Source organism: Erpetoichthys calabaricus, chromosome 2 (assembly GCF_900747795.2).
Source record: "Erpetoichthys calabaricus chromosome 2, fErpCal1.3, whole genome shotgun sequence".
NCBI lineage: Eukaryota > Metazoa > Chordata > Cladistia > Polypteriformes > Polypteridae > Erpetoichthys > Erpetoichthys calabaricus.
This window is the reverse complement of record NC_041395.2, coordinates 328,645,121-328,661,468: the sequence shown is the minus strand read 5'-3', so window position 1 is coordinate 328,661,468 and position 16,348 is coordinate 328,645,121. Positions and strand designations below refer to the sequence as shown.

At 40.8% G+C, this 16,348-nt stretch overlaps 1 protein-coding gene across 6 annotated transcripts in view; it reads right to left on the bottom strand.

The window, feature by feature from the left end:
- nap1l4b (nucleosome assembly protein 1-like 4b) overlaps window positions 1-16,348 on the bottom strand; it is an 89,322-nt gene that overhangs the window by 60,878 nt on the left and 12,096 nt on the right. For 3 of the 6 annotated variants that reach the window (XM_051923493.1, XM_051923495.1, XM_051923494.1), the window contains exon 1: window positions 10,599-10,689. The exons of 1 other annotated variant lie outside the window; for it this stretch is intronic. In XM_051923493.1, the coding sequence (XP_051779453.1) occupies window positions 10,599-10,674 (76 nt within the window). In that variant the 5' untranslated portion in view covers window positions 10,675-10,689. Of the gene's footprint in view, window positions 1-10,598; window positions 10,690-12,320; window positions 12,434-16,348 lie in introns of those variants that run through there. 2 more of the 6 variants (XM_051923496.1, XM_051923497.1) reach the window with 2 other exon arrangements.

The following is a 16,348-nucleotide window of genomic DNA, read 5'->3' as shown; positions in this document are numbered from 1 at the left end:
ACAAAACAGGTGTTGCCCTGGGTGCTTCCCCAGTTGCAGCTTTTTGGGAGAGTACCAAAACCTCCCTAACCTCAGCCACTGCAGCTTGTCAGTCAGTAACATGAATTTCTTATATCCATTCCCAGACTCGGTTTTTTTTGTTGTTTTTTTTTTAAATCAAATTACTGAGTAGGATAGGTCACCATACTGTCACACATAAGTTGGGCCTTCCAGGTTCATTTATATTAATCATTTGAAACCCCTTGACAACAGAGGTGATGTCCATTGATCTAATTTTGGGACTTTAAAAACCAATTGACTTCACCAGTGATGATTAGGCGCATCATAATAAAGAGGCAAGTACTTACACAATCAACTTTAAACATTAATTTTAAAAAGGCTTTGTTCAAAAGCAAATGCTGACATTTCATTGTCAAATAACGTTGTTTGTTTAACCCACACTGATTCTGACATTGACCTAATCCAAACATGCAGTGCAAAGGTGCAGTACTTTACTGATCTGTTTGTGCAGTTAAAAATTATGAAATGCCCGATTGTGGAAATGAATGGTTAGCCTGTCATCTTCATTAGTAAATCTTATAGCCAGATCCCTTCACAATTTATTATCCAACTGCTCTTTGATCTACAGGTGTACTCAGAACAGTTTTTCTAAACACATCTGTGCCCTAGAAGTATCTTTTTGCATTTGATTCTGTCCCATTTACTCTTAAACCCGAGATCCATGACTGTTTCTGAAGACCTCCTCATTAACATTTTGAGGGCTGAATATTTTTTCCAAAAAAAAAAAAAAAAATTTCTGAAAAGCACAAACAGAAATCAATATAAAAGGTCTGTTGCTAGATGGTATATTCCACTAGTTCGGCAGGAATGTACAGCAGGCTGGATGCCAGGATGTCTTTGCATGGTGGGGGGGCGGCAGCAGCAGCCGACTTGGTCACAGTGCAATGCAATCTGGTTTGTACCTCTTGTCATTATAAGTAGCGGTCCTCCCAGATGAACATTGATGTAGGCACGTCAGCTACACAAACCTGTTCAGCACTACAATCAGCTGATGCTGGTACCTCACATTTTTTTTCCAAATCACTTTTATCAAAATCAGATTCCGACATGACATGTCGGGAATCCAATTCAGTGATAATATGCAAAACGTCCACAGAGTATTTTGCTTTGGGCATCCACTTCAATCTCTCACCTGGGGCCGCATGTATAAACAGTGCGTATGCACAAAAATGTTACGTACAAAACGTTTTCACGCTCAAATCGTGATGTATAAAACCTAAACTTGCCATAAAGCCACACACATTTCCATGGTAGCTCCAACCCTAGTGTACGCAAGGTATCCGCTCGGTTTTGCAGACAGGCGGCACCCAGCGTCAAAGCAGTGCTACTGTTCCTGGGTGGTTGCCCTTTCTTTTTTAGATCCACATCCCTGACGCGGCTTTATCATATACACTGAAACTAACTGCATATTGTTTATTAGTTTAATGCATCCGATTGTAATTAACCCGTAGCAATATAATGTTCCAGGGAATAGCTAAAGTATGCCAAATACCATAGCTGCTTTAGCGTTGTTACTCTCACTGCACCTTCTTTGTCTTCTTTCAGCTGCTCCAGTTAGGGGTTGCCACAGTGGATCATCTTTTTCCATAATACTCTCACTGCGCCACTCATAGTATTTATAATCACTATATCTGAGTGGGGAATCACAGATCTACAGTACAGAATTATCGGTATACAGCATCAAGCACACGCTGCCTCAGCCATGCTGCCTATATGAACTGCTCTCACATGGCAAACACTTCAAAGCCTTTCCTGTACGTACTTCGCGGTTCAGAAACAGTTTCATCCCAAGAACTCTAAACGCACTCAATCAGTCCATCAAGTGCTCCTTGTAGAACTGTTTGTACTTATCAGTACAATCGCCTCATTGTAAACTTGCACTAGTTATAATATTGCACAACCTGAGCCACTTTATAAAGCACGTATTTACATATGATGATGATATTAAGATGAAATGCAGCAAAATGTGTTTATTATACAAATAAAACTAACTTCATTTAAAAATTCTATACTGTTAATAATTAAACATGCGAGGACACTGTCACTGCGCTAGCAAGGATCTGGCGCTCCATTCACGGATTTCTTCTGCCTAACACTGTACTCTTGCTGGGTCTGGCACAACACTGAATTAACCACGTACTACAGAGATATTTAAACGTTCCTTAAACGTTTTGAAGAATCGGCGTTCTAAGCTTACAGATGGCTTAATGTCTATTACAGAGCTGATTGTGTGATGAATGGGTATTTGGAGAAAGAAAAGTAAGGACAAGAATTGGGGGTTAGTACGTTTGAAAGAGACAGTACTGCTGCAATAAATTACTTCATTGAAGGTCGCACACGGTGCAACAAGCATCTTGCATGAGACATGAACAATCACTGCGCCACCGTGTTCCCATGTTTAATAACATGCTTTAACTCCTATTATCATGAAAATGATATCACGCATAAATCTCGGTATTTTAAAATTATTCAGAGATCTGTAATATTATGAATGTTAGTGGATTCTGTGTCCTGTTGGAGAAAGAGAAAGCCCAGAAGCACAGTGATAAACACACATACAAGATCAAATACAAAACAAAGCATTTAACGTGCTACTTTAGTTACGATGGGATTTGAGAAACTAGTAAATTAAACGATTTTAAGATGAAGTTTATGATGTTCTACTTTAATGACAAAATAAACAACGTGATTAAAGTGGAAATTTCGAGATTAAAGTTGACATTTCATGCTTCTCCCCCCCCCCCCCCCCCCCCCCAAGAGGCGTAATTCTGGGAGGAGTTGGGGTGGGACAGCAGGCCCGTGCACATGCGTTACTCTTCACGCTGACTGGGATTTAAGTAGCGGAAGAACATGGAAGTTGGCAAACGCACAGATATATGCATCTGGATTTTTTTGTGCGTGTGCACATTTCCGCTTTTGTCCATACGCCATGTTATAGTATGAATTCTACGCACGGCGTTATACATGAGGCCCCAGATGTCAAGGTCATTTTTGCCATTATTTGCTCCCCTTTACTGACACGAGCGCAGGGAATCTCAGTCAAATCAATGAAGCTAACTTTACTTCTAGCACAGGGAATCAAACTAAAACAGAACGTGAATTTTGTCACCATTTACAGTTGGTTAATACCCTCAGCCCCTCCTATTGACAACAGTAGACATCCGCCCTAAAAGAGTTAAAGCAAATGCAAAATACTAGTCGTAATTCTGATTTTCCTTTTACTACAGTTTAAAACCCCAACTTTAAAGAGCATCATCACACACCACCCCTTGTCCCACAACTAATCTCTCTCTTACGTGGCTGTTGGTTTGACACATAATGCCTAAAAGAATGAGGTTTAATTAAAATGATTTAGGCCATCTTTACTTATTACTTCATCTGTAAAGGAGAAAACAAAAGGAGACACTGTGTGGACCTTGGCTTGACACTTTAACAATCTCATTTTTCTGGGCGAATCCACAGGTGCGGACTGCCTTTTTATTTTGAATGCTACAATATAAATGGTCTCCTACTGCAACCTTTTGCAAACTTACAAAATAATAAAACAAGCCCACCATTGACCTGCCTGCCTCTTGCGTGCTTTATTTATTTTTTTATATAAACTTTACTCGCTATTCTCGCCCTGTTTCTGCTCTTCCAGTGTGTTTGACACCAATACACAAGTCTTGCTCTGTAAGACTCCAAATGAGTTTTGTCAGCAGGACCCACACACAGTGTCATAAGCATTCCATGATTAGTAGATGCAAGAGTTTCAAAAAAATAAACAATAATGTAGTGAAGTGCATGGATTTCAGTCAAGTACTGACAGCTGGGTGTGAAAGTCCTTCTTGGGACAGTGATCCATAAAAGAAGTTATAAAAAAGGAGCTGAAAAGACAAAAAACAGCAATGCAGACGCCTTAGATTTTGATGGCTCTTATTTAAACAACAGTTGCCACAATACTAGGATTCTTTTTTTTTTTTTTTTTAATTTTGCTGTTTGCATTTGTTCTGCAGAAGTATAAAAAGAACATACAAATGTACTTTTTTGCACGAATTTGGAAACCCTTTTGTGTTTTATGTTTGAGATTAAATTTAGACTACTTGATATACAACTGGCGGCACGCTGGCGCAGTGGGTAGCACTGCTGCCTCGCAGTTGGGAGACCTGGGGACCTGGGTTAGCTTCCCGGGTCCTCCCTGCGTGGAGTTTGCATGTTCTCCCCGTGTCTGCGTGGGTTTCCTCCGGGCGCTCCGGTTTCCTCCCACAGTCCAAAGACATGCGGGTTAGGTGGATTGGCGATTCTAAATTGGCCCTAGTGTGTGCTTGGTGTGTGGGTGTGTTTGTGTGTGTCCTGCGGTGGGTTGGCACCCTGCCCAGGATTGGTTCCTGCCTTGTGCCCTGTGTTGGCTGGGATTAGCTCCAGCAGACCCCCGTGACTCTGTGTTCGGATTCAGCGGGTTGGAAAATGGATGGATGGATGGATATACAACTGTTTTTACTCTGACATTAAAAAGTCTCTCTGTGAATCAATGTCAATAAAAAAACAAATTAAATCCAATGTGATTTATTGTTGCATAACAATAAGATGTGAACACTTCCAAGGGGTAAATAGACACTTGTATCACCATCTAGGCAGGTGGTGCATTTAGTGGAAATTTTCAAAAGCCATAAGCACGGAATTTACAAAAGCTACATTCAGCAAAAAGATGGCTTCGTGTTTTGATTCCATGTTGCCAAACTTACACAAAGCACTGAGCTCCCTCCTTCCCTTCATCAATATTTCATGAAGCAAGCCATTACAAGACACTTTATGCTGCCGTATATCTTTCACTATGACAAAGATAAATCATCATTGTCTACAACCTTTAACAGCTAACACAAAAAAGGCTATCATCTTACTGGCTAGTTAGTCTACTTAACAGTGAAGCCAGATAGAGGTTTCACAAACAGACTTGTTCAGCAACCACTTAACCTTTTTTACAAGTTGGGTCAGAAGGAATGTCCCTGCGCCTTACAGGGCAAAAAATAACTTATGATATTCATATGCTGCTTCTACCTCTTTTGCTCAAGGACTGCCTCTGTCATAGGAAAACAGGAATGGCTTAATTTTTGTTCTGATAGTTTCATCAGCTTTTTTTTTTTTTTTTTTTTTTTTTTTTTTTAAATATAACACAAACAAGTATATATACTTGAAACAGCCACTTACAACAATCATAGGTTCTCTTTTTGAAAAGCAGCATGGCTTTGTTTCAGGCAAAAAAAAAAAATGAATATAAACAGCTCTTGATTAATTCTTATGACTGCCTCAACTATTAATACATTCACAATGTCAAGTAGGCCAATAGCCTTTCTGTATTACTGGTGAAAAGCAAGATAACCATTCATTTCTTTAACATGTTAACCACAATTCAGGACAGCAGGGAGATGAAGGGGAAAATCTTGGAGAGGTTGCCAGGCTGTCAAAGAGCACACACACAAGTCACTTATCAAATCCATCTACCTTATATGTTTTTGTGTTGTGCATAGTATCCAGTAAAAAATACTGGCAAACACAGGCATAAAAACTTCACACAGGCTGAAAATCTCTCATGGCACCAGAACAGCAGAGCCAGCTCATTCTGGATGAAACTCATTAACACTCTCCTTGCTCAACCCAAGTGGCCCTGGACCATGTCAACGGACTGTGCAATCATCAGCACTGCCTTATTGGATTCAAATTCACACTGAAACATTTACAGCAAAGCTTTGTTTAATTTTACCCAAGCAAGAAATGTTATGATGGGGACAAGTACTGGAAGTATTGCAATAAGGAATCTTTACTTTAACGATGTGTCCTGCTAGGACCTCAGCTAGAGAACAAACCACTCCATGTCAGCAAAACAGCAGTACAAACAAAATATTTCATTAATGTCTACAAATAACCTAATTCAAGAAAGTTTCCGATTAGCTTTTGATCAATCACAAAATAACTCGAAAGGCTTCATCCTTACAGAAAGACATTACATAAAGTTGGTTTTCTTTAACAACACATTCATCCCATTTTCATACATTCATGCTGAATGTATAAACGGAAACAACCAGGCAAGTTAGTACAGGCGTTTTAAAATATGTTATAATGCAGGTAGAAGCATCTACCTAAAAAGCACCTCAAGACTTCTGCTGCTTTAATGAACAGTGTAAAAACTGACTAGAAACATTCTAATCGACACTGTGGTCTTCCTGAGAAATCACAATACTAAAAACATTCAACACAAGTGTCAGATCTGCTTTAGCCACATTTTCGTCTCCCCCCCCCCCCCATTTTCTTTAAACCGTGTGAGCTCTTCATTGCACAGCTGCTTTCAGGTCACACAAGTCATCACAAGCTGTAAACAGGTAAAAAGTTGCCTATTACAGCTCAGTCATTGTAAGAATGTGAGGCAGACAACATACTAAATGGGAAGCTGCCTCACGGATCCAATTTCCCCAAGTTCAAATATAGTGCCTTGTTGTCATACATGTGGCTTTCGCACATGCTCCCTGGGCCTCAGTGGGATACCCTCCTACATACCCAAAACATGTGGGTTAAGTTATTCAGCCATTCTAAATTGGTCACTGAGTGTGTGAAAGGGACCCATTATGGACTGGCACCCTGTCTTCAGCTCATCATCACATTGTGCTCAGTGATGCCGGGATTGGCTTTGAAACCACAAGACTCAAACAGGTTTCAGATTATACAAAAGCTTTCAATATGGCCAATATAAGTTCTCACTCAAAGTTGTGCATTTTCCATAAAGCAATTTTATATACAAATTCAATTGAGTCCATATTTATTATATAGATTGTAACTGCCAGTTCAGACCGATTTATCAAGGAAAATTAATGTACACCAATCTTGGAAATATACAGTCAATACTGATGCTTAATAAAACTGCATCATAGATTGTGAACATAAACATTTTCAGATAAGGTTTATAAATAGTATCAATATAACTTCAGAGCGATAAACAATAGTTTTCAAATGACCACATTTTAAACGCCTCTTAATATTGTTCTTTTGCATCAGCCAGACGGCAGAGGACCTAAAAATGTAAATCATTCATACCAATAGTTGTGGGACATGGAGCAAGTTGCAACTAGAGTGTACATGGATCAAGTATACGGTTAACTCTCATCCATAATTATAAAAGACTAGAGACGCTCATTTTAGCCACCAGGCGTCTATTCACCACAAAAAATTCTTTCAAGTCTTACTTTCCTTGCTTTAATCAGCTATCCCAAGCTTTAAATTTACCCAGAAAGCAGACTTTTAATTTAAGCCTCGAACACATAGATTGCCGTGTATTTTAAAATGATGTCACTTTTGTTAAGATAAACATAGAAAAAGTACACCTCACAAAAATGTCTTTTTTTTACGTTTTTTTTTTTTCCTGCATAAAATCTGTATGGCCAATGAAGACCTGAAAAGACTTGCCTACTGCATTTTAAAAGTGCCACTCATGTTTTTGTTTGTTATACCCACCACTCACAGGAATGATCCATCATCGTACACCTTCAAGGGAAGCTCCTGGTACTCCTTATTCAAAATTTTCCAAAGAAAATCTACCTCTTTTGTAGGGATGTCAATTTACTTTTCTGAACTACCTCCTACTACTGGAAGCCTTTTCATCAACTACAGGTAGTTCAAAAAGATGGCAATGCAAGAGGCAATTGTAAATTTAAAAAGTCAACCTAGCTGTGTCTTTTTAAGACAATGAGGGGGAAACATGCTACCATCCATGCAGCAGGCATATCAACGGAATGGATGGTTAGAATTTGTCCCCCAATTTGGCTTTATTATAGAAGCTCAATAAATGCATAAATTTTTTTTTTTTTGTCATAAAAAGACTTCATAATAAAAAAAATCTTCCTACTTGTCTAAAGGTAAAAAAAAAAAAAAAAGGAAGTCACGGTCGGAAATTATACAAATGCCCCAGCAGCATTTCTTTATGGACGTTCAAGTACTTTCAGACAACAAACTATTGAGCAGTGTACGTTTGTTAAAAAGAGGATGTGTAGAATTTCAGAGCAGTAAACTGACAGTTGCCACAGTCTATTGCTTTGGTATTACGGTATTTAATACGGACATATGGAAATCAAATAAATATACTGCGAGGTAGCAATCATCCTAGTCAATAACATTCCAATTAAACTTTTATAGCTTCTTTCACAGTAACTACTTATAAAAAAATAAAGAGTAGAAAACAGCAAATTACAAAAGATAGAGTTGCTCTCTAGTCCCATACTGACAAGACAGACTACTTTGGAACCCAAACGTTTGACTCTGGTGATTCCAGTAAACCCCAATGTGTTACTTTGCACGCCAGTGAGACATGCTGGCTCAGAGCAGGTGAAACATCCAAACACACCAAAACCAGAGCAGCAGACAAAATGATCAGAGCTTAATATTACTTACCCAGCCGATGTAGCTATGCTGCTTCTACCCTTATCTGTCCTCAATATTAAAAAAAAAGTATTAGATGCTTTTGAGCAAGGTTTGATCAAAAGGGGAGGTGCAGTGCAACATGGAGTATGAAAGGGCTATTTCTTAACACCTCCTTTTGTCAACTTTCCTTCATAATTTAAATCACTACGAACTGTACATGAACACTTCTAAAAACATTCCCAAACAACACCGTTTGTATAAAATAAAAACAAAAATGACTTGAATCCAAATCTTGACAACTAAACTGAATTTGGAGATGTACAAGCCTTCATGATTATGAATATTACACATTGTAATCTCTGACGCAAAGTAAACGGTAGAAGGCTTTTTAATAGGCACTGTATATTAAGTTGTTTTAAATAAAAAAAACATATGGGTTAGGGGTTAGAATCGAATCAATTACTGAATTCAAACTGGTATTCACTATCCTTTCTCTTCCTAATTCTAGAGAAGGACTCTTTACCACGTACGTATTAATTTTCAAAACCCTGTTCATTTCTTTACCAGTGGTTTCCAAGTTCAGTCCTCGTGGATTATGGTGGCTGAACATTTTTGTTCCAACCAGTTTCATAATCAGGGAGTCATTTTTGCTCTAATTGATGTCATTGTTTAATTATTGCAGCTTTCATTTTTCTTTTACATTCTAAAAACTGTAATAAAGTGATTTACATTTAAATTTAGAAATTCACAATTTATTTAGAAATTCATAATTTTTTCATCATTTCCCTATTAATTCACCTTTCCTGCCACCTTGGTAATATCCGAATAATAACTACAAGCAGAACACTTAACGCTAAAAGGCCGCAAATCCCACAGCTTCAGAACCACTGGAATTGACATTAGAAAATAACAGATTAAATAACCAGGATGCCTGGAAAAGTGCAATAAAAATCATAGCGATGATGAAAATGGCAATAAAAACATATTTCATTTAATGTTTTGTTTAAACTTCATGTAACTGCAGAAATGTTTACTGCATTCTATGAAAAATTTTGAAAACCTTGTTTTGTAATTTCTCCAGTGACACTAAAACATACAAGCCTAGAAGTAACTACTTGCTTAATATAACCGGGCTAATTATGAAAACACTTTAGGTTTATAAAAGTTATTTTAGTAAAGCAGAACTTGTTAAAGAATACAAAGGTGGAGGATTACAATCCATTGATGTGGACTGTGCTAATGGTACACTCAAGATAATTTGGCCAAGAAATTTTATTAATCATAACAGTTTATGGTACCATATTTCACATAATTTTATTTTAAACCTAGATGGTACCGATTTCTTTCTAAGATGTGACTGATTTAAAACAACTGCCTGTCAAATTATCACAATGGTACCAACAAGTCTTACTGTACTGGAAAATAAGATACAAGACATAACTTCAGTCCTCATAGCACCCCAAAATGAAACTGCTGATATGGGGCGCTTAGAAAAATTGCTCTTTGTTGGTCTGTGTTGCACTTTGTAGATCACAGAAAAAAAAAAAAATGTTATAGGAGGATTTGTTTGAAATTCTACATTCCAGTTGAACATTGTCACACACGTGCGCATGGGAGGCAGCTAAAGGGCCCGAGGGAAGACAGTTCTGAGGCATGCCGGGATGTGGCAGAGTGCACCGATTCTTTTTTTCCCTTGCCTGTAGACCATTCCCAGGAGATCTCACCTGGCTCTCATGACATCACTTCCGAGACCGAGCCAATGGAAGAAGACCTTACCAGCTCCGGCCCCTGTGATGATCATCCGCCACTGGTTCAAGCCCGGAGGTGACCTGAGCCAGACCCATATGACCTCACTTCCTGTCCTCCCCTTTAAAAGTCTGTTTCCTCTGTGTGTCAGTCTTGTTGTGGACTCTGTTGTATGCACAGCAGTGCTCTATATTTGCATTTTTCAACGTTGCAGCCACGATACCTCATTATACGGGTGGCTGCCCCAAACCTTTATCTGTGTGAAGTCTCATTATTGCGACAACATAAACAGATTAACAATGTCATTAAAGCCATTCACCCCAGTCAATAGTACAGATATCCTATAATGCATCACAAAATGCTTCAAAGAAACAGTCTATCAAAACTGCATTTTTTTTGTTACGTACCCCATGTAGTTTGTATTGCTGGACAAGAAAGATTTTTAATCTCATGTTTTAGTGAAGAAAGTACATAAAGATTCATATTGAAAAGGGCCCAGAGCGGATTCTGGACAAAGGCAAATGACATGAAAAATGTTCATAGAAAAAAGAAAAAAATGTATTCTCATGTAACTCATGTCTGATAATTCAAATGTCCATTATCCATTTGTATTCAAGGATTGTGCAAAATACTATGAATGCTTAATACCAGGAATCTAGCTAGATAAGATAAACAGAAAGAGCACATTCCCTAGAATACTGTACGTGATAAACATACTAAAAAAATATTTTTGAGTTAAGTGTTCCTGCAAACGCAACTCAAGGTCTTCCAAAACTTAATAGATGGATACAATTTCACTGGCGTCAAAATCCCAAATACCATAATTGGGAAAATTTTCATTCATAGATTACTCCTTTTTTCAAATCAAAAAGAATTTAATCTGTCAGATAAAAAAAAAAAAACTGACATTAAAAACCATGAACAAAATATATACATTTTCTACCAACACCAAAAGTGAAGGAAAGCCCTTTTTAAAAAATTTTTGGACAGAATTGGGATAGACTGTAATGTCTGTACCTCTAGTAATAAAGAAAATGAAACATCTTCAGTTTAATGAATGCAAACTTGCTAAAATATTTTGCAATAACATACGTTTGTCATTTTCAAATAATTATTATGAACGACAAAACTCAAATTAGTCAGTAATACAATCATTTTAGGAAAATTCTTTTCACATAAAGCTACATTTATTAAAGATATCCTTTATCGCCTTTCATAAGGAATTGTCAGTTCTTTCTACTCCTACAGTTCGCGAAGACGAAAAACAGTCGATTACAAAGTTAATGAACATGAAATATTTAAAAAGCACAAGTGTAGATATTTTTGTCTCTGTGTCTCTCACTCCCTCTTCAGTATTTTAATTTATACATTTCATATTTCACGCTTTGCCTGAACCGTCTAGGTAACCAGCAGTCACATGGATCCCCCAGAACTAAATTTGGGCACTGTGCATTCCACATGCTCGTGTTATCCGTCGACTTGCTGACCCTTTTTAATTAGAATACTGAGCAATGCTTTATCACAAAGGTTCATGTCTCTAATGATACTTTGCACCATTAAAAATTTACATTTTACACCTAACCCCCTTAATCTCTGCACAGCTTCCCACAGGCCCAGTCGCCGTGCCCAGTTGCCTCCTCGTGCGCGTGCCACTCAACGTGAACGGTAAAAAAGTCACAACTACGGTTCTTTCGAAGGTAATCTCTTCGAAATAACGATAGTCAGTTTCCTACTTTCGCTCTCAAGTTGACATGTAAATAACGCAAGAAAGCGACACGAGTTTTGATTACGTGATAATTAATAGCACTCAATTACTACTTTAAGGCAAAATCCAACGAGGTCACCCAAGGCGATTACCGCTTCGCTAAACGAGCACGTCAGTGTGATCGCGCTATTCGACGAACAAGTTTTTGGCACCGCTGACATGCATGCAGGCAGGCAGGCAGGCAGGCGCGCAACTTCCCTTCAGCACACGCCTGACCAACACGTGTTTATAATCGGAAATCGGCCCAAAACGCCAGTGGCCGGTTAAAACACCATGTCACGTTAATCTTGAACATTCCACTAACAAACGACACCTGCCAAACCTCAAGCTAACGCGATACGCGCAACTCGGAATTCAGTTGTACCTTCTCTTTACCTGCGGGCCGCTTCCTTCTTGTTCCAGATCTTCACGCCGCTGCTAAAGTTCGGTACCAGCTACTAACCCCGCCTCTTATTGGCCAAGGCGGCGTCCTTACGCAGAAACCAACAAGACCTTACACCATTGGCTAGGCGGGTGGCGGCCGCGCGCGAAAAGGGACGGCGTTCTGCGTGTTCGCGCCACAGAGCTGCACACAGCCGCCAATCGCCACTGAAGACAGGAAAATTCAGGAAGAACTGAAGCCCCTCGCCTGCGGTGGGTTGGCACCGTGCCCGGGATTGGTTCCTGCCTTGTGCCCTGTGTTGGCTGGGATTGGCTCCAGCAGACCCCCGTGACCCTGTGTTCGGATTCAGCGGGTTGGAAAATGGATGGATGGATGAAGCCCCTCGCACGAGTTTGAGTTAGACTAATGGAATACTGTTTTCAACTTTTCAGACTAATGGAATACTGTTTTTAACTTTTCAAGAAATTGCACTTTGAGCTAATTTAATAATTAGAAAAGAATGGTTCTAATATTTATGCTAATAATATTTGTTTATAATAATATTTTTTGTTTTAAGATGTTTGTGTTAAACACAATTAAATAATAACTCTTGGTGTGATTGTGAGTGCGTACAACATTCTGATTTTCCAAGGTTTGGGCGATACAAGGAATTAAGTATAATAATCAGTATCCAACAGTTTTGCATTGGTATTTGGCATTCATATAGCCGTGATAATTTGATGTGGCTTTTTCATAATCAATAAAGTGGTAGGCTACTGTAAATTTTAAAAGAAATAATGAATTTGGGTAAACGTGGCAACAGCTCAGAAGGGACAATCTGGTCAGTGTCTGTGTGCAACATATGCTTTCCTCATGTTCATGTTTTTTTTTCTGGCCACTTCAGTTTCATCCCACATCACAAAAGAACCATCTCTTGGAAGACTGAAGTTTGTGAGATTCAAGCACTGTGCCTCTGATACAGAAGTGACCAACACCGGAGCACCATGAGGAACAGGCCTGTCTCCTTTTCTCTTCACTCTGTACACCTCAGATTACAAATCCATCCTACTAACCGAAGGTTGTAAACCTGATATGGACGCAGGGCGCTGGGCACATCGAGGCGCACTGCTGCACTGCACAGAAAACACAGAAACGAGAAGGTTGGAAACCTGATGTCACGCGCGCGCGCGCCTACAACGCGCTTGCAAAAGGAGTCACGGCTCAAACCAAAGGTCCATGCTGTGACAACGCGCACACCTACAATGCGCTTGCGAAAGGAGTCACGGCTCAAACCAACTGTGACAACGCGCACGCCTACAACGCGCTTGTGAAAGGAGTCACGGCTCAAACCAAAGGTCCATGCTGTGACAACGCGCGCGCCTACAACGCGCTCGCGAAAGGAGTCACGGCTCAAACCAACTGTGACAACGCGCACGCCTACAACGCGCTTTCAAAAGGAGTCACGGCTCAAACCAAAGGTCCATGCTGTGACAACGCGCGCGCCTACAACACGCTTGCGAAAGGAGTCACGGCTCAAACCAACTGTGACAACGCGTGCGCCTACAACGCACTTGCAAAAGGAGTCACGGCTCAAACCAAAGGTCCATGCTGTGACAACGCGCGCGCCTACAACACGCTTGCGAAAGGAGTCACGGCTCAAACCAACTGTGACAACGCGCGCGCCTACAATGCACTTGCAAAAGGAGTCACGGCTCAAACCAAAGGTCCATGCTGTGACAACGCGCGCGCCTACAACATGCTTGCGAAAGGAGTCACGGCTCAAACCAACTGTGACAACGCGCACGCCTACAACGCGCTTGTGAAAGGAGTCACGGCTCAAACCAAAGGTCCATGCTGTGACAACGCACGCGCCTACAACACGCTTGCGAAAGGAGTCACGGCTCAAACCAACTGTGACAACGCGCGCGCCTACAACGCACTTGCAAAAGGAGTCATGGCTCAAACCAAAGGTCCATGCTGTGACAACGCGCGCGCCTACAACGCGCTCGCGAAAGGAGTCACGGCTCAAACCAACTGTGACAACATGCGCGCCTACAACGGCTTGCGAAAGGAGTCACGGCTCAAATCAACTGTGACAACACGCGCACGCCTACAACGCGCTTGCGAAAGGAGTCACGGCTCAAACCAAAGAAAACACAGAAACGAGACTACGACCTGTGAACTACACCTCAGGTAAAGCGTGCACGCCAGGTTGTACGGCCGCCCGGACGCGACCGCCCACACCACTGCATATACCCACCCTCCATGATATGTCTTCACGCAGCGGCTTCCCACCGAGGCGCATATTGCGCTGTGGCGCTCGCCCCACAATCAGACGCAGCGGCCTCCCAGAGTCAGTAGGTGGCCCAAAAACAACACAACCTGTTCAAGCGGTCGGTGTCAGCGAAGGCAACAGACTCCCGTCTCCACAAAACGAAACCACTTTAGTACAGATATGCCTGTTGGATTAAATGACATTTCCCCAGACGCACCCGCCCTCCATGATATGTCATCCATCCACATATCGGACGGAACAGAAACTGATTGCCATTCTAGGATTTCCGATTCGCTAGCGAATCACGGGGTTTACTTGTATAAGACTAGGTCATGTCTCCTGCAGAAATTCTCAGATGATTCTGCACTTATGGGGTGTGTTGATAAAGGGGGAGGAGCCAGAGCAGAGCAGTCAGGGGGAGAAACAATTGTCTGCAACTTAACATCAGCATAACTTGGTTGTTGACTTTCTCCATACCAAAGAGCCACTACGTCACTATTCAGGGTCTGGATGTAGAGATGATTCTCTCTTACAAGTACTTTGGGGGTGCACATCATTGACAGGTTGGACTGGTCTCTTAACACAGAGGAACTCTTTTAAGAAAGAGAAGAGCAGGCTCTTTTTTCTTACAACACTGCTTTAAATTAATGTGGGTTGTGACATCCTTTGAATCTTCTTCAGCTTTGTGATGGCCAGTGTGATTTTCTTCACTATGGTGTGGTGTTTCGGGCTAATCAAAAGGACAGGGTCAGTTACGGGCAGTGGAGACAATGAAAACAAAACTGAGTGCCATTATGAACAATTCTGCACATCCTCTCTCTGACACACCAACACTGAGGATTTTCAGCAAACAAGTTATACTGTGCTCCTTTATATCAAAAGCAATGCACTTGCATAACACCTCACTAGGACCGTTTTTTTTATTTTTTAGTCATTCTGTTGTGTGCTCAGACCATAGTGTGTGTATACATATATTGTCACAGGTGGCTGGGGGGGACGACCCAGCCGGGACGCCCATGAGGACCGGAAGAGGGCTTACGCCTCCCCCAGACCATGTGGGGGCGACTGCCATGGTGGCTATAGGAACCACGGGTACAGAGCTTTGAAGCTCAACCCTGTAGGGGCCCGTGGTCACCGCCAGGGGGCGCCCCAATACCTTAGGAGCCCTGGACCTCAGCACTTCTGCCACACCCGGAAGTGCTGGGGGGGAAGAGGATCGGGGACACCTGGAGTGCTTCCGGGTGCAGAGCCGGTACTTCCGCCACACTGGGGAGTGCCAGTGGAAGCTCATCAGAAGACACCTCCCTCCAGTCAGAGGCTTGAGTCGGGTGGAAGAAGGACAAGGTCTGGGAGGAGGCAAGGAGGCAGCCTGAAGAAGGAAAAGGCATTTGTGTTGTGGCCAGGATTTTTGGAGACTTTGGGGTTGTTGTGCACTTTACTGTAAATATGGAGCACTTGAATAAACGTGTTGTTGGTGAGTTGAACATGTCCGCCTGTCTGTGTCCGGGTCATCATCCACAATATATATATATATATATATATATATATATATATATATATATATACTGTATATGTATATATATATATATATATATATATATATATATATATACAGGGCTATTCAAAATGGAAGAGCAGATTTAAAAAATTTATTTCAAACAAACTGTATGAGACAGAAACATTCGGCACATCACTGAATGGAGGAAAGTTCAAAATTCAACTTCAAGAACATTCAAATGCCTCATTTCCACTTGGA